General features: G+C 43.9%; 1 protein-coding gene across 1 annotated transcript in view; it reads left to right on the top strand.

Annotated features, from left to right (window-relative positions):
- Positions 1 to 8,605: 8,605 nt before the first annotated feature.
- Etf-QO (electron transfer flavoprotein-ubiquinone oxidoreductase) overlaps positions 8,606 to 27,500 on the top strand; it is a 72,573-nt gene continuing 53,678 nt past the window's right edge. The window contains exons 1-3 of the mRNA XM_067104677.1: positions 8,606 to 8,785; positions 20,717 to 20,830; positions 22,085 to 22,237. Of these exons, the coding sequence (XP_066960778.1) occupies positions 8,749 to 8,785; positions 20,717 to 20,830; positions 22,085 to 22,237 (304 nt within the window). The 5' untranslated portion in view covers positions 8,606 to 8,748. The remainder of the gene's footprint in view (positions 8,786 to 20,716; positions 20,831 to 22,084; positions 22,238 to 27,500) is intronic.

The following is a 27,500-nucleotide window of genomic DNA, read 5'->3' as shown; positions in this document are numbered from 1 at the left end:
GGTGCCTCCAACCTGTTGAAGCAACATTAAGGCCCTTTGGCGCCCCAGTGGAAGTTTATTGTATACCTAATGCGTCATGGTGGGGAGCCTAGTGGGAACATCTCATTAGATCGGTGAAGGTTGTGTTGAGAAAGATTGGGCACTAAGTCATTGTCTAAGAATGAATTAGAAACCACACTCCATGAGGTGGAGGCATGCATTAATTCTAGACCCTTGACATTTGTAGGTGAAGAATCTGATGTTGCTAATCCCCTTACCCCATCTCATTTCCTTATTGGTCATTCAGCAGATTTTCAGTTAGAATTGGCAGATGAGCCTGCCTCAGGTGTACCCTCAAAGGATTTGAGTGTGAGAGAGACTGTGCTGTGGGTATGGACGGACGCTTACGGGGGCGGCTGCACGTCCGTGTTCTGCGATGGCAAGGCTGCGGAAATGACTGTTCAGGCGTAGGGTGCGGTGCGGTGACGTCTGTGTCCTCCTCCAGGAGGACGGTCTTTATGCAGTCAACCGACACCCAATCGTCCTTTCCGTGGAGGGCGAGCCAGAAAGCCTTGTCATTCCTCTCCAGCACTCAGAAGGGCCCCCTGTAGGGCCTGGTCAGTGGTGGGCAGACGGCGTCATCCCTAACGAAGACGTGGGTGGTGGAGGGCAAGCCAGGTGGTGTGAAGGCGACTGACCTGTCGGTGTATGTCCACTTACAGGGGGCGAACTTGCCGACTACCTCGCGAAGCCCCTGGACTGATGGATTGTGGTGGTCCTCTGTGACTAGTTTGCCTGGGACTACGAGAGGCTCTCCGTAGATTTTCTCAGCTGTGGACGGGTCGCTGTTGGCTCTGGGGGCGGTTCTCAACCCGAGGAGGACCCACAGCAGCTGGTATTTCCAATCCTCAGCGGTGCAGCTGGCCATAAGGGACGCCTTCAGGGACCTGTGGAAATGCTCGACCAAGCCGTTGGCTGTGGGGTTGTAGGCGGTTGTGGTGTGGTGAGATGTCCCCAGCTGGCGTGCCAGGGCGGACCACAAATCGGATAGGAAGGCAGGGCCCCTGTCGGTGGTTATGTGGTCCAGGACACCAAAGCGGCTGATCCAGCTGGAAAGGAGGGCCTCAGCGCACGCACTGGCAGTGGCTTCCTGCATGGGCGTAGCCTCGGGCCACCTGGTTGAGTGGTCGACAATCGTCAGGAGATACCTGGCCCCGCCTGACGGGGGTAGAGGGCCGACGACATCGATGTGTATATGGCCAAACTCACCTACCCCGGACTTGGTGTGACGACCAACTTTGCTGGTTTGGCACTGAAGGCACTGCCTCGCCTAGGTCCTCGCATCCTTCCGCATTCCGTGCCAGATGAACTTCTCTGTCAGCAGCTTGGCTGTCGTCCTGCCGGAGGGGTGGGACAGCCCATGGATGACGTCGAATACCTGGCGGCAACGGGAGGCGGGCACCAGGGGGCGAGGCTGGCTGGTGCTAACATTGCAGAGGAGGTTTGGACCCCCGGGGGTGAGGGCCACGTCCCGCCACTTCAGGGACGTGATGGTGGTGCGGTAGGCTGGAGTCTCCGGGTTGGCAGTCAACTCTCGGGTGAGGTCCTCGTAGTTGATCCCAAGCTGCACCGCGTTGAGCTCAGTTCTGGAGAGGGTGTCTGCTACGGGGTTATTCCTACCGGGGAGGTACTTGACTGAGCAGGTGAACTCTGCGATGGCCGCGAGGTGCCGTTGCTGCCTGGAAGACCATGAGTCCCCCTGCTTGGTGAAGGCATGGACCAGCGGCTGGTGGTCCGTGAAGATTGTGAAGGGTGTACCCTCCAGGAGGAACTTGAAGTGCTGGACCTCCCGGTATACCATGCAGAGTTCCCTGTCAAAGGTCCTGTATCGGGCCTCTCGGAGGTTGAACTTCATGCTGAAGAAGGCGATGGGCTGGGGGGCACCGTCGACGATCTGCTCCAGGACGGCTCCGCAGGTGACGCTACTGGTGTCCGTTGTCAGTTGGAGGGGAGTGCTGGGGTCCTGGTGGGCCGAGGTGGTTGCCTCGGCGAGGGCAGCCTTCATCAGGGAGAAGGCCTGCTGCTGGCTGGGTCCCCACACTAAGGATTTTAGTTGACCTTTCAGGACCTCCGTCAGGGGGGCCATTGTGTGCGCAATCCCGGGGATGAACCTCCTGTAGTAATTCACCATCCCGAGGAACTCCTGGACGGCCTTGACGGAGGTGGGGACGGGGAACCTGGTGACAGCTGCGACCTTCGATGTGAGCGGGTGGACACCATCCGGGGATATCTCGTGGCCTAGAAAGTCAGCTTTCTCGACGCCGAAGGTACACTTGTCGAACCTGACGACGAGGCCGTTCTCTTTCAGGCGCCGCAGGACCGCCCAGATATGCCTCTGGTGCTCTTTATGGGACCTGGAAAATATAAGGATATCCACGTAGCAGATGCAGAACTTCAGGTTCCCCAGGATGCTGTCCATGAGCCGCTGGAAGGTTGCCCCCGCATTCCTAAGGCCGAAGGTGGAGAAGGAGAAGACATAGGACCCGAAAGGCGTGATGATGGCGGTTTTCGGGATATCCTCTGTAGCAACTGGTACCTGAAAATAAGATTTTAGAAGATCCAATTTAGAAAATATTTTGGCCCCGTGGAAGGAGGCCGTGAGGTCCTGCATGTTCGGCAGGGGGTAGTGGTCAGGTTCAGTTGCTAGGTTGAGCCGCCTGTAGTTGCCGCAGGGCCTCCAGGAGCCATCCGGTTTCTGCACCCTGTGGAGGGGAGAGGCCCACGGGCTGGCAGCCTTTTTGCATATTCCCATCCACTCCATTTCAGTGAAGGCGTTCTTGGCCTCCTGAAGATGCCGTAGGGGAAGCCTCCGGAACCTTGCATGTGTAGGGGGGCTGTTTGTTTTGATGTGGTGGTAGATGCCATGTTTTGCTGGGACCCCAGAGACCTGACGGAGCTCAGGCCTAAATACGTCGGGGAACTCCTTCAGCAGCTGGGCATACTGGTGGAGGGCAACGGAGCAGATGGCAGGTGTGCTGGGTCCCGTTGCCAATGGGAGGGACTGGCAGGAGTCGGTGTCAAGGAGACGCTTGTGACCGACGTTGACTGCCAGCCTGAAGTGGGCGAGGAAATCCACGCCCAGGAGTGGGGTCCTTACGTCTGCGACGACGAAGTTCCAGGAATACCTCCAGCCAAGGATGGAGATCGACAGGACCCTGGTGCCCTAGGAGAGGATGGGGGACCCGTTGGCGGCCGTCAGGAAGGCAGCCGGGTCCGGTGAACTCTTGCAGTCCTCCTTGGACATCGGAAATAGTGATCTGACGGCCCCTGTGTCGACCAACATCATCCTGCCGGAGATGGTGTCACGGACGTAGAAGCCTAATGGCTCTGGGCTCCTGGGTTTCCCTGTTGCCATGGCGGCCTGTTCTGTTGGCCGCCGCCTCCCCTGTTTTTTGGATGGGTGAATGAGCACGGGGGTTGGCAGTTCCTGGCATCCTTGCTGTACCGCTGGTGGTAGTAGCAAGGGCCCGGTGGATTCCCTTTTTGACGGTACTGTGGCCGCCTCTGGTGATGGCGCCTATCTCCTCCTCTGCTCCCTCCTCCTGTTGAATGGAACTGATGGGGTGTGTGGGCGCTGATGCCCACTTCACTGCCTTTGCGGAGTTGGTCAGCTGCTGCGCCGTGCGAATTAAGACCTCGAGGGGCATGGTGTAGGGCTCGATGATCTGAGTGCGGACCTCCGGGAGGAGCTGGCTGAGGAGAATCTCCCGCAACAGGCTTATTTCTGACTGCTTACCGCTGCTGTCGGTGGCGGGGAGGATGAGGAGGTCCTGTATCATGCCCCACAACTCCATGAAGCTCTGTTCCTGCTGCTGGTTGTTGATGAGGTCGAGGGCGCGGGCGGCCCTCTCGGCGACCGGCAGGGAGCAAGTTTCTATGAGGGATGCATTCAGATGGCGGTAGGTGAGGAGGTGTGCGGCGGACACCCATGGGATGAGTTTCCTGTAGACCTTCTACGGTAGGGCGTTTATCACTGCGTCAGCCTGGAGAACTTCGTCCATGAGTTCCGCCAGCCTGAACTGACCCTCGACCCTGAACAGCTATGCTGAAGGGTTCCCCTGAGTGAAAGGCGGCAGCTTTATGGCGAGGGCGGCTTTTGTTTGACCTGCCGGACAGGGCACCGGGCAGGGCAGTGTGCGGGGCACGGGCAGCGGTGTTGAGGAACGCAAGAGCCTTGGCGCAGGGAGGGGCACTGGTGATATGGGCGGGAGGTAAACATCTGAATCCGCGAGGTTTGCGGTTAACTGAATGAGGGTGGGGATGTCTGCTTCCATGCTCGCTCTTGCCCTCTTAATTGGAGTGGAATACTCGCGTCAATACGCACTTGGGAGAGTGCCATGTGAGTCCGTTAATGATGCTGGTGATTTGCCGACGAGAGTCAGCACGCCCGAACGCTGGTGACAGCGCCGTAATTAGTCCGCTAGGGGCGTGGGTAGTTCCTGGAGCCAAGACTAAGTCGCCTTGTGAGTCCACTAATGGCTCCGGGAACCACTCCGGGGTCACCACTTTAAGAGGTGCAAAAGAAACGAGCACGATAAGGTTACTGCTACTTTACTGTGGACACAGGCAGTTTATATAGCGGCGGACTGATGTCACGCTGAGGAATACAATGGGAACAAGGGTGACCTGAGGTCAATAACATTTGACAATAAAATACAATAAACAAACACACTTTGAGTTACACAAAAGAGCAATAGCAAAGTTGAATACATTCTGATACCTGAAAGAAGGAACACATAACATACAATTTGGTAGCAGGTAAATATTTACATAAAACAATTTAATTGATTGGGTATGTCTGAATTTGCGTGACCCGTTACCCAGGAGCGGCGATCAGGTCATCACCACAGAAAACCCGCTCAGCGGGGACTTTACAAACTGACGTGTAGGCTTAACCTCTCAATGATATTAGCATTTGACATGCGGGATTATGAAGAATTAATACCCTAATATCGGAACTGGCTGCTTAAGTCTATGCTTCATTTCAATTAATGTGGTCTATGTGGGATCACTTATGTAGGCCAACACCAATTTTAAAAAATAAAAAGATGCTTGTGTATTTAGGCTGCGCATGATAAAAAAAAATGCACGGACAAAATGATCCAAGATCTTCATAATGATATATAACTTAATATATCTTCTATCGGTGATATTAATTGCATGCTTCACAACTCCGGGAACTCAAATCTGTGGTGTCATGATTCATGCACGAAACTCAGCATTACCGAGCGGAGTCAAATCCATGGTGATAATCATTTTGACTGTTAACTAGTGACGTCATTCCCCCTTCGAAAGCTAGCCAGCCACTGGCATGCAGTGGGCGGGGCTAAACTGCAATGCTGGGTGGATTTTGCTGTAGTACGGTAAAACAACCATTGCAAAATAAATGAAGATGAAAAGAACCACAGATTAACCAACTTTTCGAAACCATTGCCAACCAGTCAGCTTCAAGAAATGATTGTGATGTAATCATTGGCGGGGTTTAGCCGCAAAGCATGGTGGATTTTGCTATAGTACTAAACACTGCATGATAAATGTAAAGTAGACGGCTGCATGAAGATATCGTTTATTTTAATATAATAATTTGTCAACCACACAATATATGAGTGGGTGTATATAACACTACAGTATGTGCCCCAAGGGGCTAATACTAAACACGGCGTCCCAAGAAGCATCCGCCATGTTTAGTACTAGCACCTCGGAGTAGGTGATGCTTAGATAACAGGCCAAAGTAGCAACGTTGATACTGTACACGATGCCATAACAGTCAATAGTTATTTGTATTTCTACTATTACTGTAACAACAAAGAACCAAATACTGTTCCGGCAATGGTTAAATAAGTTTCATCATGTTATGCAGGGATGTGATTGCAACTGTAGTATCGTAGGTAAGATAACAAAATATGCAATATTTTGAAATCATGCAAAAACTTGGTTAAATGCCATTCATGTAGTGAATCCATAGTCAGGCTAACGGTACTTGTTACAATTGAGTAAGGCCTGAGTACAGTATAGCATAGACAAATGTTGCTATACATAATGTTTTACATAGGAGTACTGTCCTAAATAAACATTTGTATTACAGTGAACCAGCTCTAGATAGGAACGAGTTGTAGAAAGAAACGAGTTATAGAAGAGAACCAGTTACAGAAGGAAACCAGTTAGGAATGGGATGCTTGTCTTAAACATATATCCAAAAGTTTCCATTCCTCGACCTCATATAATCTCGTCCTTGAACATCGGTCCTCAACCTTCAAGTGCCAGCTACAGCTAAGACTGAGCATTATCTTTTATTTGCACTAGAATAGGCCGTTTATTATTAGTATATACATACATACATACATACATACATACATATATATATATATATATATATATATATATATATATATATATGTGTGTGTGTGTGTGTGTGTGTGTGTGTGTGTGTGTGTGTGTGTGTCCATAGTCTATATAGGCCGGTATGAGAAGTTATTATATATATTCGTACATAGCCCAAATTCCGCACTACCATTTGTTGTGTTATGTATAGCCCAAGTAATTGTCAAGAACTTATGGTAACTTCCGGCGAAACAAGAGGACTGAGAATACACGTGTTGTCAATATGATAAAACCTAAATATTTCTCATTCAGGCTGATGAATTTCCACTTTTACCACTGCTCGCAGCCATTTGTTCTGTTGCCCTATTTTCTACATTTTTCTTTGCAGAAGACCCTCTTCTTCTTCTTCTTCTTCTTCTTCTTCTTCTTCTTCTTCTTCTTCTTCTTCTTCTTCTTCTTCTTCTTCTTCTTCTTCTTCTTCATCTTCTTCTTCCAGAAAATCTACTTTCTAAACTCCACGTTGATTTCATTAGACGATTCTTTCTTTGACTTATTCTCTCGTTTATTTCCTTGTCCTTACTATCACATTTTGCTACACCAGTCTCCAGCTCAGGTTGTGGTCTGGCATTAGAAACAGGAAGTGTTGCATTAAATTTGACCTTATGAAGTTTCAACGATTTACCTACTGGACCAAGCACACAATTCCCATTTGGTCGTAACAAGAATAAAGCTTCTGGAGAGTAATTGGGCTGGTTTAAAGGCAGGAATAAGATAAGGATGTAGTATGCTGTCTGAATCCATTAAACATTTTCGTGAATGGAATTCTTAGGAAGTCGGTGAAAGAGCAATAAAACATCAGATGACGAGTGGACGAATGAAGTTTAGACAATTTGCAGAACGCTTAGAATGGAAGAAATAAAGGCTGAAGACTGTTGAATGGTAACAGTGTTGAGAAAATAAAGACTGGTAAAAGTTTAAGAGTATTCACAAAAGACTGAAAGTGAATATGAGCTGCAGCAAGATTCTAACTATTGGCTCAAGACGGCGAGAAGGATGGTGTAACAATGACAGATAAACCCATATAAAGGGGAATAAATGCTGTAGACAACAGTAACAGATTTAAGAAAAAGGATGAAGGAACATGTGAAGCAACAATGCCATAGAAACTCTTCAGAAATTGAAAGGAACACAATTGCTAAAAGGAGGTAAAAGTTCATTGTATACGGTGACGATGGGGTTTTCTCCTTGAAAAATCGGAAGACACGAAGACAAAAATTACCGTAAAAAGAAAGATGGTCCAGTATGTATTAAGATGGTTTTAACAAATGAAAATAAAGTGGCAACGCGTTCATACATGTAATGATTAAAAATAAACAGAGAGTTTGTTAGCGCTATTTGATAATTTTGGAAATTAGAGTATGTGTATGAACAATAAAGGTATTGCAATATGCAGCTATTGCTGGGAAATACCCGTAATAAGTTATGTTTTGACACGAAGTTTATGAAGCCGGATATCACCCCGCCAACATCACCCCCGCCCCCAAGTCACCATACTTTCCCACAACTAAATAAAATGGTACGTTTCACTTAAACTAGAGGAGGATAAGGATAGTGGGAGTACTTTCTTGTACATTGAACTCTATTTTGCTACATACACACGTAAAAAGATAAGCCATTGATGAGAACACAGAATTGTTCAAGTAAGAATTTCTACCACTGACGTCAAGGAGAACACCTACCTTTACCTGATGTAACGCAATCAGCTGATAGAATTGCCAACTGCAGAAATAGCTTTTAACACACAACTCGCCATCCAGTTAAAAGAAGATGGACTTTGGAATAAAAATGAGATGATAGAATGACGCAAAATACCGTTTTTAAATATAAACTTGAAAGATAAATGATAATGTAGATGAGGAAGAATGCGAGTAATATATAAGTTGTCTTATAATTTCAGTCAAGCTAATATCTGGCATCGTGTTGTGTACTTTCTCCAAGAGTAGAAACAAAACACCAGGGATACGCGGCTAGGTCAAGAGTAGTATGCAAAAGTAGATCTTATTGCCTAAGCAAATAAGGACTGTTTTTCTTTGTAGAACTTATGTAATGTGAAACACCGCGCATTATGTTTTACAGTTATCACATTCTTTTAGAGCATTTTACACAAATTCCCATAAGGAGATCATATACGAAAATTTAAGATAATCTCCATTTATTAGTATTCCTGTAAATACATAGAAAAACTAATATAATCGAGTCGAAGAGAATGCTGCCATCTAGTGAATGAAAATTGAAGTACCGCTTTGACGTTCTCCAACTTCTCCTACATTTATTGTTGTTTCGTAAAAGTTGAACCGACAGCAGAAGTCACGAAATCATTCGTCGGCGATGTCACTCGCATTTCGATCTAGTATCTTCCGTGCTGGTAAGGTTATGCAAAATATCCTATTTCCAAACTGTAGTCAGATCTTGCGATATAGCTGTCTGAATTAAGCTCATTTAGTACGACTACTTTTACTGTATGGTAAACATAAAACCGTAACCTATGGGAGACTTACTCCCTAGCCGAGCTGACTGCCCTAATTTGGGGAAAGCTACCCCAATCAAAAAAATTTATTTTACAATAATACAGCAAGTAATTGCTAAATTTCGGCAGTTCTTGAAAGCGTACCCCTCCCTCTAATATTAAATTGTAAAGCCTAACGGGGGCCAGTTCATCTAAGCCCCATGAAGTATGTTTGTGCTTAAAGTAGGAAAGTGTTACCGGATAGGCTAGGCCTGACGTAGTTGTTGTTTTCCTGTTAAGTTATTTTCCATTCTTAACAGTATATGTAAAGCTTAGGTGTTTCCAACTGTATATTTTGTGTTTCATGTATTCATGTAAACCACTCTTTATGTGTCCCCACCCCCCACATCCAACAGTTGGGTTGGACCCTTTTGAAAAACCAGGGAGTGTAATTCTACCAATCAGGCCAGCACAATCTTTTGTGTCTGGAGGTTTTAAAAAATGATTGTAAAATGAGGAACATACAAAAAACCATGGTTGAATGGTAATCCCGCCTCTTTTATCATAGTGGGAAACCAGGACCTCAGTTCTTAGGGACCCTATTGGGGAACTGGGAACTGCGACCTCAACTCTTAGGGACCCTATTGGGGAACTGGGAACTGCGACCTCAACTCTTAGGGACCCTATTGGGGAACTGGGAACTGCGACCTCAACTCTTAGGGACCCTATTGGGGAACTGGGACCTCAATTCTTAGGGACCCTAGTGAGAAACTGGGACCTCAGTTCTTAAGAACCCTATTGGGGAACTGGGAACTGCGACCTCAACTCTCAGGGACCCTAGTGAGAAACTGGGACCTCGGTTCTTAGGGACCCTATTGGGGAACTGGGACCTCAATTCTTAGGGACCCTAGTGAGAAACTGGGACCTCAGTTCTTAAGAACCCTATTGGGGAACTGGGAACTGCGACCTCAACTCTCAGGGACCCTAGTGAGAAACTGGGACCTCGGTTCTTAGGGACCCTATTGGGGAACTGGGACCTCAATTCTTAGGGACCCTAGTGAGAAACTGGGACCTCAGTTCTTAAGAACCCTACTGGGAACTGCAGCCTCAACTCTCAGGGACCCTAGTGAGAAACTGGGACCTCAGTTCTTAGGGACCCTATTGGGGAACTGGGACCTCAATTCTTAGGGACCCTAGTGAGAAGCTGGGACCTCAGTTCTCAGGGACCCTATTGGGGAACTGGGAACTGCGACCTCAATTCTTTGGGACCCTAGTGAGAAACTGGGACCTCAGTTCTTAGGGACCCTATTGGGGAACTGGGACCTCAATTCTTAGGGACCCTAGTGAGAAACTGGGACCTCATTTCTTAGGGACCCTATTGGGGAACTGGGACCTCAATTCTTAGGGACCCTAGCGGGAAACCAGGATATCAGTTCTTAGGGACCACAGTGGGAAACCAGGACTTCAGTTCTTAGGGACCCTAGTGGAAAACATTGCCCTCAGTTCTTAGGGACCTTAGTGGGGAACCAGGACCTTGATTCTTAGGGACCCTACTAGTGGGAAACTGGGACCTCAGTTCTTATGGACCTTAGTGGGAAACCAAGGACCTCTATCCTTAGGGACTCGAGTGGGAAACCAGGACCTCAGTTCTTAGGGACCCTAGTGGGAAACAAGGATACATCTTAACTAAACTTTCCCTAGACCTAACCTAGGGTGGCAGGATATTACCCGGTACACGGCCAACCAAGAAATAGTCTAGGGGGTTTGTAGTAGGGTAAACCAACCAGTTTTCTTGGAAATGAAAGTTAGGTCTATTGAAAACGCATAAAAAATGGTAAGGATAACCAATTATCCATGTAAGATAGATTTCTTTTGTAATTAAATTCATAAAGCCAAAAACTAGTGCATTGCACTAGCCAGACAGATTGGAAATACATAAATCACAACATAGGCTATGTTGAAAAATCCATAGTGTGCACCTATTAACTGAACGATTGCCAAAATGTATATAAAAATTAAATTGTAGCATGGACAGTTACAGGGATGCCCCAACCCAACCTAACCTGGATTCCAATGCAATCCCCCCCCCCACATCTAATTTAGAGCACTGTGAAAGTGATAGAGCTAAACATATGGATGCATTCTTACCTGAATTCCCTTAACCTAACCTAGGGGGACCAAGCCCTTATCTGTCCTTGTGCTTTTGACTCCCATCTACCTTGGTCAAGACTAGCTGAAACCGCGCCATTTCCTCGTTTTTTGTTTTTCGGTTTTTTTCCTTTTCCCCCAATTTTTCATGTTCTGGACCTTTCTGGTGATCCTACTATACTTAACTTGACATATGATATTTTTAAGACTTCCACCTTCCTTCTCTAGATTTCAGAGCCACTCATTAAAATAATGATATTAAGTGGGTAAAAATGCTTCTTTAATTGATAATTAGAACCTGAGATATAAGTAAGTATTACCAAGAATTTCACTTAGTCTCAAAATATAATGGTATTTTTGCTAAAATATTTGAGTATGGTGATATTTAGTTTTCTCCTTTTTTATTGCTGAATTTTTGATGAAAAATAATTTGAGATCAAATGTGAAACAATGAAATAGCCCTATGAAGTTAAAATGAAGAAATTTAAATAAAAATGCTATTGAAGTTACAGCACAAAGAGAAGCTTTATAGATATAATGTGACCATTACAGTATAATATAGTCTGTAGGGCCTAACATAAAAAAGATAATTTTTGTCATTCAATAAAATCTGAACGTGAAGCATTTAAAATAAAGGTATCCACTCATAAAACGTTTTCCTAAAGCTTTGAATTTTTTATGATGTCGTTTATAGTAAGCTATAAAGAACAAAAGCAAGACCTTCATGAGATGCTTCCAGCCATGAAAAGAAATACATATACTGTATACATTTCACAGAAAAAGACACTCAACTGAAAATGCTCTTTGAAATCACACTGCCAATATAAAAAGAAAAAAATCCATTTTCGCCAACACGATAACTTTTTCAATTATTGATAAAAAAGAAACGTTTGAGCCTGCATCTCTTTCACAAAACTTAAAAGAAAGGTACAGATAGTTTACATTGAAACAAAACATTAACTTTTGACCCAAAAATTATTAATGAAATTGCCTCAAAAAGGTTAAACTTTCTAGTCTGAATCGTATCATTGTATTGAGGAGTGGATCTAGTTCGAACCTAAATCTTCTTCCGAGTCTTCTGAAGAATAACTTGAGTGAAGAGTTATCCTTAAGCTTGATGCAGAGGGAGCATCTTGATGATGGTGGCTTTTCTTTTGTGGGAAGGGGAGCATCTACAATGTTGATGGCTATGGGAGTAAAGTTCAATGAAGTTTTTTCATCTACTGTCAAATGATGAGCGACATATACAAGTTTGGCAGCCCTATCTGCTGATAGATGGTTGCGATCAGGAGGGAATGGATGTGCGAAAGTGGCTTACTGAATGACCGCTCAACCAAGGCACTGGTTGGGGGCAAATTTAATATTCCAGTAGCCACTTTTGAAAGTTGTGTGTGGCTGCACATACCATTCCCACCATGAGGTAGGGTTACACTGGTCCACACTTTGTCAGATGAAGGGGTTTACTAAATTTTTCCTTTTGCTCCCAACTCAGCCATTTCTCCTAAAACCTTTTTCATCTATACTTGGCATCCTTTAAAGCTACCATATGCCAATCGGATCACATCAACTGCCCTTCAACACTTACGTGACATCCTCTATAACGGGGTCCAATGAGTTAGCAGCTAGGTGAAATTTCTCAGGTTGCCACTCTCCTTCTTGAGACAACTTTAAGGAGAGATTCCTCACTCGAGGACTGAGAGTTTGGCAACTGCTCATCAAAGGAACTTTAAATCATGAAAAACCTTCATGACAATTGAAAGATACTGATCATTACCTTTCAATCATAGTTATTGCAGTTGCTACTGATTTTAGTAACTGAAGATATCCCAATCTTGTCCCAGAAAACTTCTGAAAGTAGAGTATATCCTTTGCACCTTTTCTAACCTTTCTTAGCCTCCTCATCAATTGCCAACTTGTAGTGTATGCTTGTTTTTGAATTGACTGCATGCAGTGAATGATTGACCCTCATCTAGTTTTCAGGAGTTTAGAGAAGTTTTGGCCTCATTTCCTTCACTTGCAATTTCCTAAATATGGCCAAGTTTTTTGACTATTCTAATGTGCTTTACAAGATTAGTACATTCCTTTGTATCGACTCAATAGATTTTGCTTTCATGATATTCAGAACCTTAGATGAAGTGTGTAAAGGGAAGACAGCCGTATGTTTGTATGTGAGGGAATTCTCTCAGACATTACGCAGGTTTTCTTCATGTTTGCTGCGTTATCAGTACAAACCCCCACACCTTCATTGGGGCCACTTCTCCACAACTGATTTAATGATCTGCCTAAAATATTCTCCAGTGTGACTTTCAGCACCTATTGAAATGCTTTTCCAAAATATTGAGTAGGGAACTGTTACCATTATGTTGATGATCCCTCATTTCTGTAGTAAGAATTTTAGGAGTTGTATTACTTGAATCTTGGTAATTTAATAAATATTTCTTTAGAGAATAGATGCCAGTACCTATCGGCGTAGCTGGAAATGTAACCAATTATCAACCATACTATATACAGCTATGTTCTCAGGCTTTAACATTTCGTATGGGGATATTATGGTTGAGGTGAATTTTTCTAATATCATTTTTTTTATTTTCACACAGATTTTTCTTTTTAGTGCTAAATTGCCTTGTCACCCAAGCTTAGAGTATCTTTGTCAGGAGAACATTAGCATGAATGAATGTGCTATGTACAAACAGTATGGTATCTTATTCCCCTAGCCAAACAAGATCTAGTACATGTAATAATTTAAAAAATTTCAATAATATCCAGATGCATAATAAATTACAGGGAATAATTGTATGTATATTATGGATAATATACATAGTAGACATTGTGTGTATTTAGGAAGCAACAGAATGTGAAAAAATGCAGAAAATTGAAAAAACCAAATTCGACTATTTTTTTTTTTTTTTTTTTCTGAAAAAACACGCTTGTTTTTTTCGTTTCACAACCCAAGTCGAGACCCCCATAAATCATAAAAGTGATATATAGAAATTTTCAACCTAACCTTGCACCCCTAGATCCTAACTGGAAATAGGTTTTCCATGCCTCCCCCTTTACCATTGCACATACAGCATACTCCTTACCATGATGGTGGGATGTAAAACCTGATCATTGAATCTTTTAGTGTAGGTTTGTCTTGTTGAGGTTAGACATTTATCATTTGAACAGATTGTCCTTCTAGATGGATAGTCATCTTGTATATTACTCAAGGGCTTCATCAACTCTCTTTACACAAAAGATAGCCTTTGTTGAAGTGAAGAAACACTTGTGGAAATTATTATTCATACGCAAAAGACAGCCTTTGTTGAAGTGAAGAAACACTTGTGGAAAGTATTATTCAGACATCTCAGACTTTATCATGAGGGTTTTAGAAGTCTTAGTTGGTTGAAAAGATAGGTAATTATTACAAAAACAACAGCTTCCATAGGTGCTCATGAATAGCGCCAAAGAACTCTTGAGTAAAATGCCCTCCAACCAATAACCTTAGACTCAAGAGGATATATTTTTTGCCCCCTGTAATCCTTTTGGAAAGATGCCAAAATGACCATGATTTGATCATTTCTGATATTAGATTGTGTTGATGAGGAATTACAGTATCGTAGCATTATTGTTATTCATGTACAGTGGACCCCCGCCTATTCGCAGTTCCGGATTCACGGATTCACCTATTTGTGCATTTATCTGTGGAACATATATACACATCTTGCAGAAAATTCACCTATTTGCTGTATTTTTCATAGAGAAACATTCACAAATTACTGTATATTCATATCATTATTGTGACTAAATGCACTTTTTGTGATAAAACTATTAAAATATTCAGGTATAAGCATTTTTATGGGGATTTTTGGTGTTTTGAACTATCAAAATAAGCAGTTACAAGCATTTTTAGAGGGGTTTTAAGTATTTGCAGATTTGAGCTATTCATGGGGATTAGTGGTACGCATCCCCCATGAATACCCGGAGTCGACTGTGCTACTTTTCTATAAATCAACAGCTTTTTTTGTAAAACTAGAAATTAAATAAAAACCAGATATGGATTGAATACGTTGACAAGACTGGTAAAAAAATTGAAACAAACCCATAACAGTTACAGGGATTCTGTGCATTCTGCCAGTACCATCCCTAACCTAAAGCACCTGTTCATATATAATAGGTACCTTGCTCCCTCCCTCCATACCTCCTCCCTAACCTCTGCCAAAAATTGTGGTGATCCTAACTTAGCTCAAGGCAATGAGTCTTACCTGTTCAGGAGAAAGTGCCTGAGCACCCATTAGTGCCCATCTCCTGCAACCCTAATAGCTTTTTGAGCTACCTTGGGCCCCAAGTCTTTAGCAACTCCCATGAAGCAGCAGTTGGCTCCAGACCTCCCTTTGGCGCCTGAACATTTGGTCCTACCCGAGTATCCACTGCCTGCCAAGCTGCATTTGGCGCCAGCTCTCCCTTCCTCAGCTTTGAAGCTCCCAGCGCCTACTCCTGTCACTGGTGTATCGAATCCAGCCACTACTCAGCTGCAGTCTCTTGCCTCAGCACAGCAGGCTCCCACAGTAGTGGATCCATCTTTTGTGGCTATTCAACGGCAATTGGACAACATCTTGGGTTTAACCAAGAAGACCCCTTCAACTCCTCAACCTCTTGCAGAACTCTCTATTTCTTTGGATGAGGAAGAGGAAGTGGACCCAGTCACACCTACTGCATATGCTTCATTGTTAAGGCTTCTGTTGGAACATTTCCCAATTTTTTCTCGCCTGCAGCCCCGGCTTCCTTGGCTTCGACTTAATTAATGGACAACCAGGAAATAATGCCATGAGACTTCCTAAGATTGTGCTGTCTTCGTCATTAAAGAAAGCATTGCACAAAGTGGAAAATTGGCTCTCGGGGAAGAGAGAGCACGGAAGAGCCTCCCTTAGTTGCCCTCCTTCCAGGCTCTCACAGAGGAGATACTTTTCATATGCAGCTGGAGAGGCCCCTTCCTTGGGAGCTTCTGCCGCCTCCTAGGGGGATTTCTCCAGTCTGATAGATTCGTCCCGGAGGTCTGCTTTCAATTCAGCGAAAATCTTTTTCTCGACACAGCTCCACAGGTTTTCATGCGAGTTTTAGCTCCCACAGTGAAATAGCTCCCATGGTGAAATGGTTACAGGTGATAGGTGTCAACATTTTGCTCTACCTAAACGATAGGCTCCTTCGTTCTCAGTCGCAGGAGAAATGTTCGGAGGACCTTCAAAAGACCCTTCTTCTAGCCCAAGACTTGGGCCTTTTAGTAAACTTTCAGAAGTCCCAACTGACTCCTCAGGAGATAGCATATTTGGGGACGAGGATAAACTCTCGTGACTTGATGGGTTTTTCCTTCCCCCAAAAGGATAGAATCTTGCCTGCAGAGGGTGGACAAATTCCTCTCCCTTCAGTCCTACTCTGCGAACAGTTGGATGAGCTTTCTAGGGACCCTCTCATCCATGGAGCAATTCGTAACTCTGGGAAGGCTGCACATGATGAACTTAAAGTTTTGTCTAAGAGTTATTTGGGACAGAAAGAAGTATCCGAACACTCATTTTCCCAGTGACTCGGGAAATCAAAGAGGACCTGCTTTGGTGGAGGTCAAGAGACGGACTCTCTCAAGGGAAGTCGCTCCTTCCTCTGAGCCCTGACCTAGTGTTTTATTCAGACGCTTCAGACCTAGGCTGAGGAGCTCTCCTGGGAGACAAGGAGGTCTCAGGAGTTTGGGCTTTAGAACAGAGGAAATGGCATATAAATGTAAAAGAGCTGAAAGCAATTCAATGGGGGTTGCAAGCCTTTGAGGTAGAAGTGTTTGACAGGACAGTGACGGTCCATTCAGACAATACCACGGCACTGTCTTATGGCAGGAAGCGGGGGTGGACACATTCCTTTACCCTTTGTGAAGCAGCAAGAGCCCTTCTATGGGCGAATCAAAACCTCACAAAGATCCTAACCAGATTTATCCAGGGAAGGTTAAATGTATCAGTGGATGGAGTGAGCCTCCAAAAGCCAGTTCTCCCCACGGGGTGGACCCTAAGCCCTCTAGTATGCCTGGAACTTTGGAAACTGTGGGAAAAGCCAGTTCTGGATCTGTTTGCGACCGTCAAGAATCATTGACTTCCTATGTGTTGTTCACCAACCCCGGATCCGCTAGCATGGGCGACAGATGCAATGCTCTTAGACTGGCCGGACAAAGACCTGTATGCCTTTACCCCATTCGAGATGGCGAGGGAAGTTATCAACAAGTTCCAAAATCACCAAAATGTGACTATGACCGTAGTAGCACCGTTTTGGCCAGCTCAGGAGTGGTTTCCGGACTTGCTAGAGCTTCTGATGGACTTTCTGAGACTATTGCCTCAAAAACCCAATTTACTCAAACAGCTGCATTTCAGATGGTTCCACCAAAGACTCTCCACTCTGGCCTTGACCACTGTCAGGAAATTGGTGCGAGCAAAGGGTTTCTCAAAGTCAGTTGCAGAAGCTATTGCTCAATGCAGGCGCCAATCCTCGAGCAAGGTCTATCAGGCCAAGTGGACAGTCTTTTGATCCTGGTGCAAAAGTAATAACAACTCGTCTACTAAGACATCTGTGGCGAAGGTTGGAGATTTCCTGTTTTATTTAAGGTCATCTAGAGGAATGTCTTCCTCAACCGTTAAAGGCTACAGGGCAATGTTGAGCTCAGTTTTCAGGCACAGGGGATTAGATCTCTCCTCTAATTGAGATCTGGCCGACCTTATCAAGTCGTTTGATACAACCAAACAGAGGGAGTTAAAGTTGGTGGCCTGGAATCTGGATGTGGTTCTTAAGTGGCTGTCAGAACCCGTTTCGAACCTCAGCGTTCAATCTCTATGAGAGACCTCACAAGGAAGACATTTTCTCATACCATTAGCTACTACTAAGTGTGTTAGCGAACTACATGCAATAGACAAGAGAATGCGTTTTTCCAAGGGTAATGCAGTTTTTTCATTCACCCTCAGTTTTTTAGCGAAAAACAAGACCCCTTCAAATCCTTGGCCTTTTTCCTTTTCTATAAAGAGTCTAATGGATAATGTAGGTCCTGAAGAGGAAGAGAGGACTCTATGGGTTTTATGGGGCTTGTCTAGCAGTGAAAATTGCCAATTTCCACTTATTGGCACTGATAAGCATTCATTGGCAATTTTCACTTATCACGATGTCGGAATGCAACCCACCTCCAGTGACTAGGGACTGCCTGTGTATATACATACATATGTGTGTGTGCGGAGGCTATTTCTTTGAATTACATCGCATATTAAGTTTCACATTCTTTCTTTCCTGTCCCCTATCACTGATTCTTCAGACTTATTTATCCTTATCACATTATTCAGATGTTGTATTCTAAAATACACCGATATTTTGGCAAAAAAAAGCCAGCACATCTTCAGGCATGTTCACTCCAGACTGCATTACAGTAGTTCACGTATGAATCTTTATAAATGCCTTCCCTTCCAAAAGAGCTTTCCCATGGATTGCATTGAACACCTCTTAAAACACTCAACTGTATAAGGAATTCTTTGGAAGGAATATGTAGGTCATCTCAGCTGATTAATGCAGTCCACGATTTTACTGTGTAATATTGGTTATCTTGCTACCTAAATATGGGTATTTGGTGCAATATTTATCCACAATATAACCCCCTATATAGCGCAGTGCTTCCTCTTTTATTACAGTGCTGGCCATTCTATCAGTATCAGCATTGTCTAGTTTTATGTTTGTATCTGTTCCATGCACATTATCTTTCTCGGTTTCAACTTCAAGATCTCTGGATAGGATACTTGTTAAGCAGATCTCTAAAGAACGTTGTCTGTTATCTGACTGCCGGAGATTGCCATCATTTCCCATCACATTTGTTAGCATATCATTATTATTCAACTTCCATTAGAATTAGTTTTATCACTAATGATAGCCATATCTTTGCCCAACAACAAACTTCTAAGTCTGTATTTGAAATCTAGTGGGTTTGGATGATCATAAGGACCATTCGTTTGTCTGACACACCCAAACAATCCTGATTCAGTCTCCGAGTTAATGGGTAATCTAACTTGAAAGAGTCTTACAACATATTGAACAGACTGATGGCCGACTTTGGAGAAAGTATGACACCTTTCTGAAATTTACAAAGGCACCTTGTCTTTAGAGATTTAACTTTCATTGCATGCATGCAATCAACTTTATACAGGATTTCTGTTTGTTGTTCCATGCGCCTGGGTGAATCCAGGTCTCTAGCCCATGCTACCTCAGTAGACGGACGAGTCATCGATAATCCCTTGAGTGGCTGACCTGCTCTAAGTGGGTCTTGGTTAAAGGGAACCCTTAAAGAGATTATCACTTACCTTTTCAGAGAAATTCTTACCCATTGGCCACCTTCTCTGCATTATATGCAGTGAACAGCCGTAATGCAAATGCGTTGCGGCATCCATGATGACAATACCGCTACATTTTTGCCATAGCTGATACAGTTGGATGGACATATACTTGCAGCTGTGGGTGACTTCAGACGTTTGCGCATATCGGGCGACAAAATAAACATACCTGAAAATAAGTAAACCACTGCCCTTCTGATTTTCTGTCGATCCACTCATCTGTATCTATATCCTGTAAATGTACCATGAGGTTATAATAATCTCTCAAAACAATAAAATACAGATAAACTTTAATGTATAAACTAATTTGGATATGTAAAACATAAAAAGCCATATCATAGTACACTCTTCCATTCATAAGTTTGAGACAGAGAGAGAGAGAAACAAGTGGACAGGGCTTCTTTCCTAATTCTTTAGCTAAGCCAAGGACAGGTGTTCGGATACCTACAACGAATGTTGGGAAACTGAAAAAGTTCAGGAGTAAATTGCCTTAATCAATAAATTCTGGTATTCTGTTACATCGCCCAAAATTACTGGAGGGTCAAAAACATGCTGTGCCAAAATATCAAGAAAATACAGCTGAAATGTAAGTAGATATTCGAGAAAACCTATCGACAGTGGGCTTGAAATTGTTTGTGGTTTGTTGATGGTCATGTTGAACTTGTTGAGGAGTGAAACGTAAAAGATCATTGTTTTCCAAAGTATGCCTTTCTGTCTTATGAGCTAGACAGCCTTATTTAACCATATATTCATCCTGGAAATTTAGGTCTGCGGGCATACATACTCAACTGCCTATCCTATCCTAGTGGATTCATTCTCACAGAAAGCAGCTGCTTGTCTACTGTACAGAAATTACCTTGTGTACAGAAAGAGAGAGCTATGGCTCTTAATTTTTTTTTTTATCTCACTGGGTCCACCTTCATTGTGCAATACTGTATATTGACTCTCTGAGAAGGTATACTACTAGGAACCACTTTATCTTATTCAGTATCAATCCTTTTTCAGTCTGAGCAGTTGATTTTATGGTGTCTTTCTGCACAAAAGTTATGGGATGCAACAAAATTTCTTTCCTTAATGATAGGCATACAATATTTTCTGGAAGAGTCCACACTAGTTTGTAACTTATTTCACATCATAAAAATTAGCTGTATCTTTTATCAATTTGAAATTCATTACTAAAACTGGGACATCATTAAATTAAAATGTGTAATGGTTTTAATTTTTGTGGTTAAGTGTAAGTTATAATGTAGTTAGAAAAGAATTTCAATTGTAATGTGTGATATTCTTGTATAGTATGAGCTACATAAGAATTGTTCCCATTTTTCAGCACGATCATTGCGGCATGCTGCAAAACTCCAAAGATGGTATTCCAGTCAAGCAGCACCTCGTATCACAACACATTACACTGTAGTTCCAAGAGAAACAGATGAACGATGGACTGGTAAGTATTGGTTACTTTTCTTTTTGATAAATAATTCAAAGCAAGCCTTTAATTCAGGGTGGACCTAGGAGCTAGAGTGAAATGAGTATGCATGTAAGAATCACTCTCCAAATGGGAAAAGATTATTTTCTTTTTAGGATGGTATTCAATTTAAATCTTTAGAAATTGTTGTTCTTCACATCCTTCCTCATACATTTTGGTGTGGCTAGAGGGTATGCCCCACTCCTTTCTGTACCCAAAACTTTGACGTTTCTACATGCTGCTGTTGATTTTTGTCATTTACATAAAGTAATTTGATGATGTCAAAAATTTGAATGAGTTGTGGAGGGTAATTTTGTAAAATTGATTGGTTTTCTACTAAGACCTAGAACAGTTTATGTAGGGTTAGTTTTTATATGAATAAATATTCTGGATTTTTTTTATTTGAAGGGTAAAATTTGAATGGTTGCTTGTATATGTATGGTAATATGAAAAATGGAACTGTATGCCATTCTGTTAATAGCTTAACATTAATTGATTCTGTCTAGTATGTTGGGTAACAAACTTTCAATCATGATATGCTGTTGCGCATCACTACTGTATTTATGTTCATAACTTGATGTGTAGTTTAAGGGAACCAACATATACACACATACTTGAGATAAAATATTACTGTTAAAGAATTCAAGTGGCTACAGTAGATTGTATTAATTTTTTTATGTGGGAATCCCTTTCCTTTTATTTAATTTCTGTTAATCATCAGATCAGAGCCATCATGTTTAGCGAGGAATATATACATCATTAGACATTTTAATTATTCTATGTATACAGTATTTGGAATATACTGTGGTGACTTTGCAATAGATGGTCTTTTCATTGAGCAGTTTTACTGCAAAATTTTCTTAAACTTTTGTAGGCTACTTAAGGTCTTTTCACTAAGCAGTTTTACTGCAAAATTTTCCTAAACTTTAGTAGGATACTTAAGGTCTTTTCACTGAGCAGTTTTACTGCAAAATTTTCTTAAACTTTTGTAGGATACTTAATCTTTTAGTTGTTCTTGTGTAGTATATCGTGTGATTGATTTGGAAAACTATATACAGTAACCCCTCTTTAATATAACCTTTGAATTGTAATTGTAAATTAACTTTAATAAATTCACTTTTATGTTTAAGACTTTTTTGCTTATGAATTTTCAGCAAATTTTCAAAAATGTGTACGAGAGGTATGCTTTTGATTTGCTAATATCACGTTTCAATGGCCATGTTTATTTTACAGAGGTTGACATGGAAAGATATGCTGATGAAGCTGATGTGGTAATTGTTGGTGGTGGCCCAGCAGGTCTTGCAGCGTCCATTAGGCTAATGCAACTTGCTCAAGAGAAAGAAAAAGAAATTAGAGTGATGCTAGTCGAGAAAGCAGCCGACATTGGTAAGAAATACTTTTAATATCATAGTGTTAGTTGTAAACCTCTCTCAGCCTTTCTCTCTCATTCAAATGCAGTACTTTACATTATTCTGTAATGCTCTCATCTCATATGAGATGCCTGTATATTTTAAGGGTTGGTGTTGGAAATTAGTTCTGAATTATATTATCTGTGCAAGAAAATTGTCACGGTTCAGTGGATGGTACGTCATGTTGCAACATTGCAAAATAGCAAATCTGCTGTCCTATTCCTGATGAGCTAGCCAAATTACCCATTGTATCCAGCTTGAAGAAAAAATCATTTTGATCATGAAAAATCTGGAAAACACTCATTTACTGGAGTGGACTTACTTGTCCTGGAAAGAATCACCCATCTCTCTATAAACGCCTTACTGCAAGAGATGGTTTTCTTACATGAATATAGTAAAGTGGAAAGTAATTGTATAAAAAATGTTTAGACTGCAGATTTGTTCAGAATTAGTTATAATGCAAAAGGAATTCAGCAGTTGCTTTTCAAAAAGATTCAAGTGACAATGCAGTCTACTTTTCATAGTTTTTTCCAGTTCCATGCAAGAAATGGCCTATGAGATTTCATTTAGTTTGTCAGGAGACCTTCCAAGTTTAAGTCAACACATTCCTTGAGCGTCACTTACTCTGATTTGGATACATGTTTTAACACATGCTGGAAGTAAAAACTGTAGGAGAATACTGTATGCTGTTACATTTGAATCATACTTGGGATACCTTTCATAGTGTATATTTAGGACCTCATTGGACAATTTATTCTTTACATGAACACAAATCAGAACACATTCACAAATGACAAGCAGTATACAAAGTAGATGGGCTAATAATGAAGTGCACCCCAAGACATTTAAAAAGCCAGGTACAGTGGTTCATAATTTTTATATCACCCTCTTTTCAACTTCAGAAGATACCATTCTTGATATCTCTTGTTTTCTGGTATAGCAAATGCAACATTTTGCAGCTATAGATCAGCACAGTTATGTGCACAAGAAATGTACCTAGCATCCATTTGCCCATTTTACCTATTGCCGACATGTAATGTTTGGTTTTTATGTTTAAAATACTGGGTTTGGAATGGATGTGGTTTAATGTCTTGCTGACAGTATTCAGTGTAACAGTAGTTACTCACATTGTGGTCTTGAACTTGCTTGTAATGCTTTAACTGATGTCACAAATTTGAAGTAACTAGCTAAAGTTATTGCAATAATTTAGTTGATGTGTAAAAAAAAAGTGTAAACAACAATATTAATTGTTTCAGTCGTCTTAGGTAAAAAAACAAATTTGTTCATGAAACTTACCCGTCAGATATATATATAGCTGTATTCTCCGAAGGTCCGACAGAATTTCAAATTTCGCGACACGCAGTGGCCGGTCAGGGTGGTTAGTACCCATTCCCGCCGCTGGGAGGTGGGTATCAGGAACCATTCCCATTTTTCCATTCAGATTTTTCTGTCGCCGTGTTGCTCAACAACTGCTGTCTGCACCTCCGTCATAGGATTTGCTTTTTCTAGATTACTGAGTATCTCATTGTCTTTTGGTATTTTGACTTTGGATCGTAGATCGGCATACGCTTTTTTGACTTTTCTTTTGGGTTTTGATTTAGATTATCATTATGTCTGGGTCTAGCTCTGCTAGTTACCGTGGCGTGTGTGATGTCTGAATGTAAGGTGAGGTTGCTGAAAAGCTGGGATTTGACCCTCACACTATTTGTTCTAACTGTAGGAAGCATATATGCATGTTGAATGATAGGTGTGATGAATGTGCTTCTTTGTCTGAAAATGAATGGAGAGCGTATGATAAATATGTGAGGAAGTTGGAGCGTGATCGACTGAGGAGGTCTTCCTCCAGGAGTGCTTCTCTTCATGGAAGTGTTGATGTCGGCCCTAACTCCCTGTACCTTTAGATCCTAACCCTGTGGTTTTGTCTCCTGCCCTGAGATCGTGCCAGTGGAGACTAATATGCTTTCCGCTATGATGGAATCGATTCGTTTTAGAATCTAAAGTCAGCTCTCCAAGATAAGTGTTGTGGAAGTGACTAGTGCCCCCAGTGCAGTGGAGGGGGCGTCAGACCGCCCCATCATGCCTCTAGGCCTGACCTCTGCTGACTCCCAGGACTCAGGAGAGAGCATGTCGAAAAGCCGAAGGAGGGTGACGGGAACCCCACCGTCTGGCGGCCCTTCGCAGGTCCTGAAGACGTTTCAGGCTGCCCAGGCTCGATCTCGTGTTCGAGTCCTGAAGGACTGCTCGCCTTCTGACACGCCCTCCCACGCAGGGGTTGGAACCGCCAGATAGACTCTCGCCTCTTAAGAGAAGCTTTAGGGAGGAGGACGCCCACGCCCTCTCTCTCTACTCTGTGCTCCTCGCCAGAGTTTGTGGATGCGTTCCAAAGCAAAAGAAGTACCGGACGTCATCCCAAGAAGACGTTTTTGAGCGCCAAGAGCTCTCCTCCTCAAGAGAAGAGGATTAGGACGCCCCTGCCCTTCTGCCTCTAGGTTCCGTGATTCTCCAGAGAGGCGTCACCAACGAGACCCTTATTGCCTCCATGCAGCAGCAACTCTCCTCATTCATTGCAGAGAGAGAGTCCAGGTCCCGCCCTCGTCGGAAGGATGTTAGACTTCCAGTGAAGAGATCTTAGGCGTCTCCTTCTCCTGCCTCGTGCGTCACTCTGCCTGCTTCGCCTGCCGTCGTGGAAGGGAACCCTAGACTCGCCCCCAGAGGGTGTTGGGGAGGCATCGCCTTGACGTCACCCAGGACGCCCCTCCCCTCCTTCTCGCCTCTAGACGCCATGTTCTCCATTTTGTTGATGACGCCGCCAGGCCCCTGACGCTCGTCATGCTGCCAGACGTGACGCCGGCTGGACGTCAAGCCAGCTCGCCATGCTGCCAGACGTTGACGCCCGATGGACGTTTTTGACTCCCTTCAAGACGCCCACCTGCCGCTGTCGGCTCGTGGTTCCTGGTTCTCCAGCTGCTTTGCACGCCAGTTCCTCTTCCAGCAGAGGTCCCTCGCGCGTGTTTCCTCTCCAACTTCTCTCTGCTCTTCCCGCCTCGATGTTGGAGATAGACTCAGGGTCTCGGAGTCTGAAGATGAGTTGAAGGATCAGTCTCGCTGCCGACTACCAGATTCTAAATCAAGCTGTTGAAGGAATTGTTTCGGACAAGTTTCTGCCAGCAGTTCCTCTCCTCCTTCTCAACTGACTTCTTCTAAGTCTAGGAAAGCCCGGATTCCTGAAAATGACTAATCGCCTCCCACTAAGCGGGTTTCAAGAAAGTCCATTTGTGGATGGACTCCCGCAAGGCTCAAGGAAAGTCTTCTTTTCGCCTTCCCTTTCAAGACTCTCGGGAAAGCGGCGATGTGGTATGAGACCGAGAAGACTTAGGCTTACGTCTTCCTTCCTCATCTAAGGGGACTTCGCCTCGCTCGTTGATTCGAGTAGGAGGGCTCATCTGTCGACGGCCAAGATTCCTGGACTCTACGGAGATGGACCATCTTTGAAGGGCCTTTTCAAGACGTTAGAAGTCTTCAACTTCCTTGACTGGTGTCTTGGAGCTTTGGACATTAAGTCTCGAGTCAGGACTCGATCTCCTTGTCGGACCTTGAGCATCTTGTCTTGTATGGACAAGGCGGTCCGAGATGGTTCTGACGAATTGGCCTCGCACTTGCAACAGGAGTGCTCAAGAAGAGGTCTCTATTCTGCGGCTTCGCTACGAAGTCCGTCTCCTTGGCACAGAAAGGAGAACTGTTGTTTTGCTCCCCTTCCAATCATCTTTTCCCGGCTTCGTTGGTAAAGGACATCGCTGCAAGCTTGCAAGAGAAGACCACACAGGACCTGTTGGCTCAGTCATCGAAGCGCCCTGCGGTTCCTGTGACCCCTCGACGACGTCAACCCGCAACTTTCTCCCAAGATGAAGAAGCCCTTGCGTGCGGAGCATCCTCGAAGCCTTCTTCTCGAGGAAAGAACCTCTCGAGAGGTAAAGCCCTTGCTAGAGGTAGGGGCAAAAGTGATGTGATTCTCCTCCAGATACCGGTGGGTGCCAGGCTTCTTGCGTTTCCAAGTCTGGAAAGTGAGAGGGGCAGACAGTTGGTCCCTTTCGGTTTTAGAGAAAGGATACAAGATCCCTTTCCTTTCTCCCCTCCCTTAAGCCTTTCGCCCTTGGACCTCTCTCCCACAGACGGTCCAGGGAAAAACAAGAGATCCTATACGACCTGCTGCAGCAAATGCTCGTCAAGAGAGCAATAGAACAGGTCTTAGACCTGAATTCCCGGCTTCTACTAACAGGTTGTTCCTGGTCCCAAGCAGTCGGAAGTTGAGACCTGTGCTGGATGTCAGCAGCCTGAACCGCCCGTCGTGAAAGAAACTTTCAAGATGGAACGGCGCAGTCTGTTCTAGGAGCCTTAAGACCTGGGGATTGATGGTATCCCTCGACCTTCAAGACGCCAGACTTCCACGATGACCGATACATCCTCAGTCACAGTTCTGAGGTTCGTCTTGAGGGGAAAGTGTATCAATTCAGAGCTCTTTGCTTTGGCCTGTCCACAGCTCCCATGATTTTCACCGTCATCATGCGGAATGTAGCAAGGTGGCTGCATCTGGCAGGCGACGCAGGTCGCTCTACTTGACGACTGGCTGATTCGAGCGCCATCGAGGAGAGGTGTCTGAGGATCTTCAACAACTTTAAACCTGACGAATGAACTCGGCCTGCTGGTCAACTTCAAAAGTCACACTGACTCCAACGCAGTCCATCGTGTATCTGGGGATTCAGATGGACTCAGTGGCTTTTCGGGCTTTTCCGCCCCCGAACGCCAACAGCTGTGCTGAAAGTCCTGGCCTTCCTAGGGAAAGAAACATGTTCGGTGAGGGAGGATGAGTCTGCTGGGGACCATTTCCTCACTGGAAAAAGTTTGTTTTCCTAGGAGACTACATCTCAGGCCCTTCAGTTCTTCCTGCAAGACAACTGGGAAGACAAGGAAATCGAGAGTTGTCTCAAACTTTCCCTCAAGTGAAGGAGCATCTCAGGTGGTGGTTGGATCCTCGAGGCTTTCAGAGGGCGTGTCTCTCAGCCTTCCGAACCCTGACCTAGTGTTGTTCTCCCACGCCAATGTCGGGGTGGGGAGCAACACTGGGCAAGAGAGAAGTGTCAGGCATCTGAGAGGGGAACAGGTGACCTGGGCATATCAATATGAAGGAATTAGGGGCGATTTTTCTGGCTCCTTCGATTCTTCCAAGATCAAGTGTCCGTCGC

Source organism: Macrobrachium rosenbergii, chromosome 1, assembly GCF_040412425.1.
Source record: "Macrobrachium rosenbergii isolate ZJJX-2024 chromosome 1, ASM4041242v1, whole genome shotgun sequence".
NCBI classification, from domain to species: domain Eukaryota; kingdom Metazoa; phylum Arthropoda; class Malacostraca; order Decapoda; family Palaemonidae; genus Macrobrachium; species Macrobrachium rosenbergii.
Note: the sequence above shows the minus strand (reverse complement) of the source record. Positions and strands in the feature narration are given on the sequence as shown.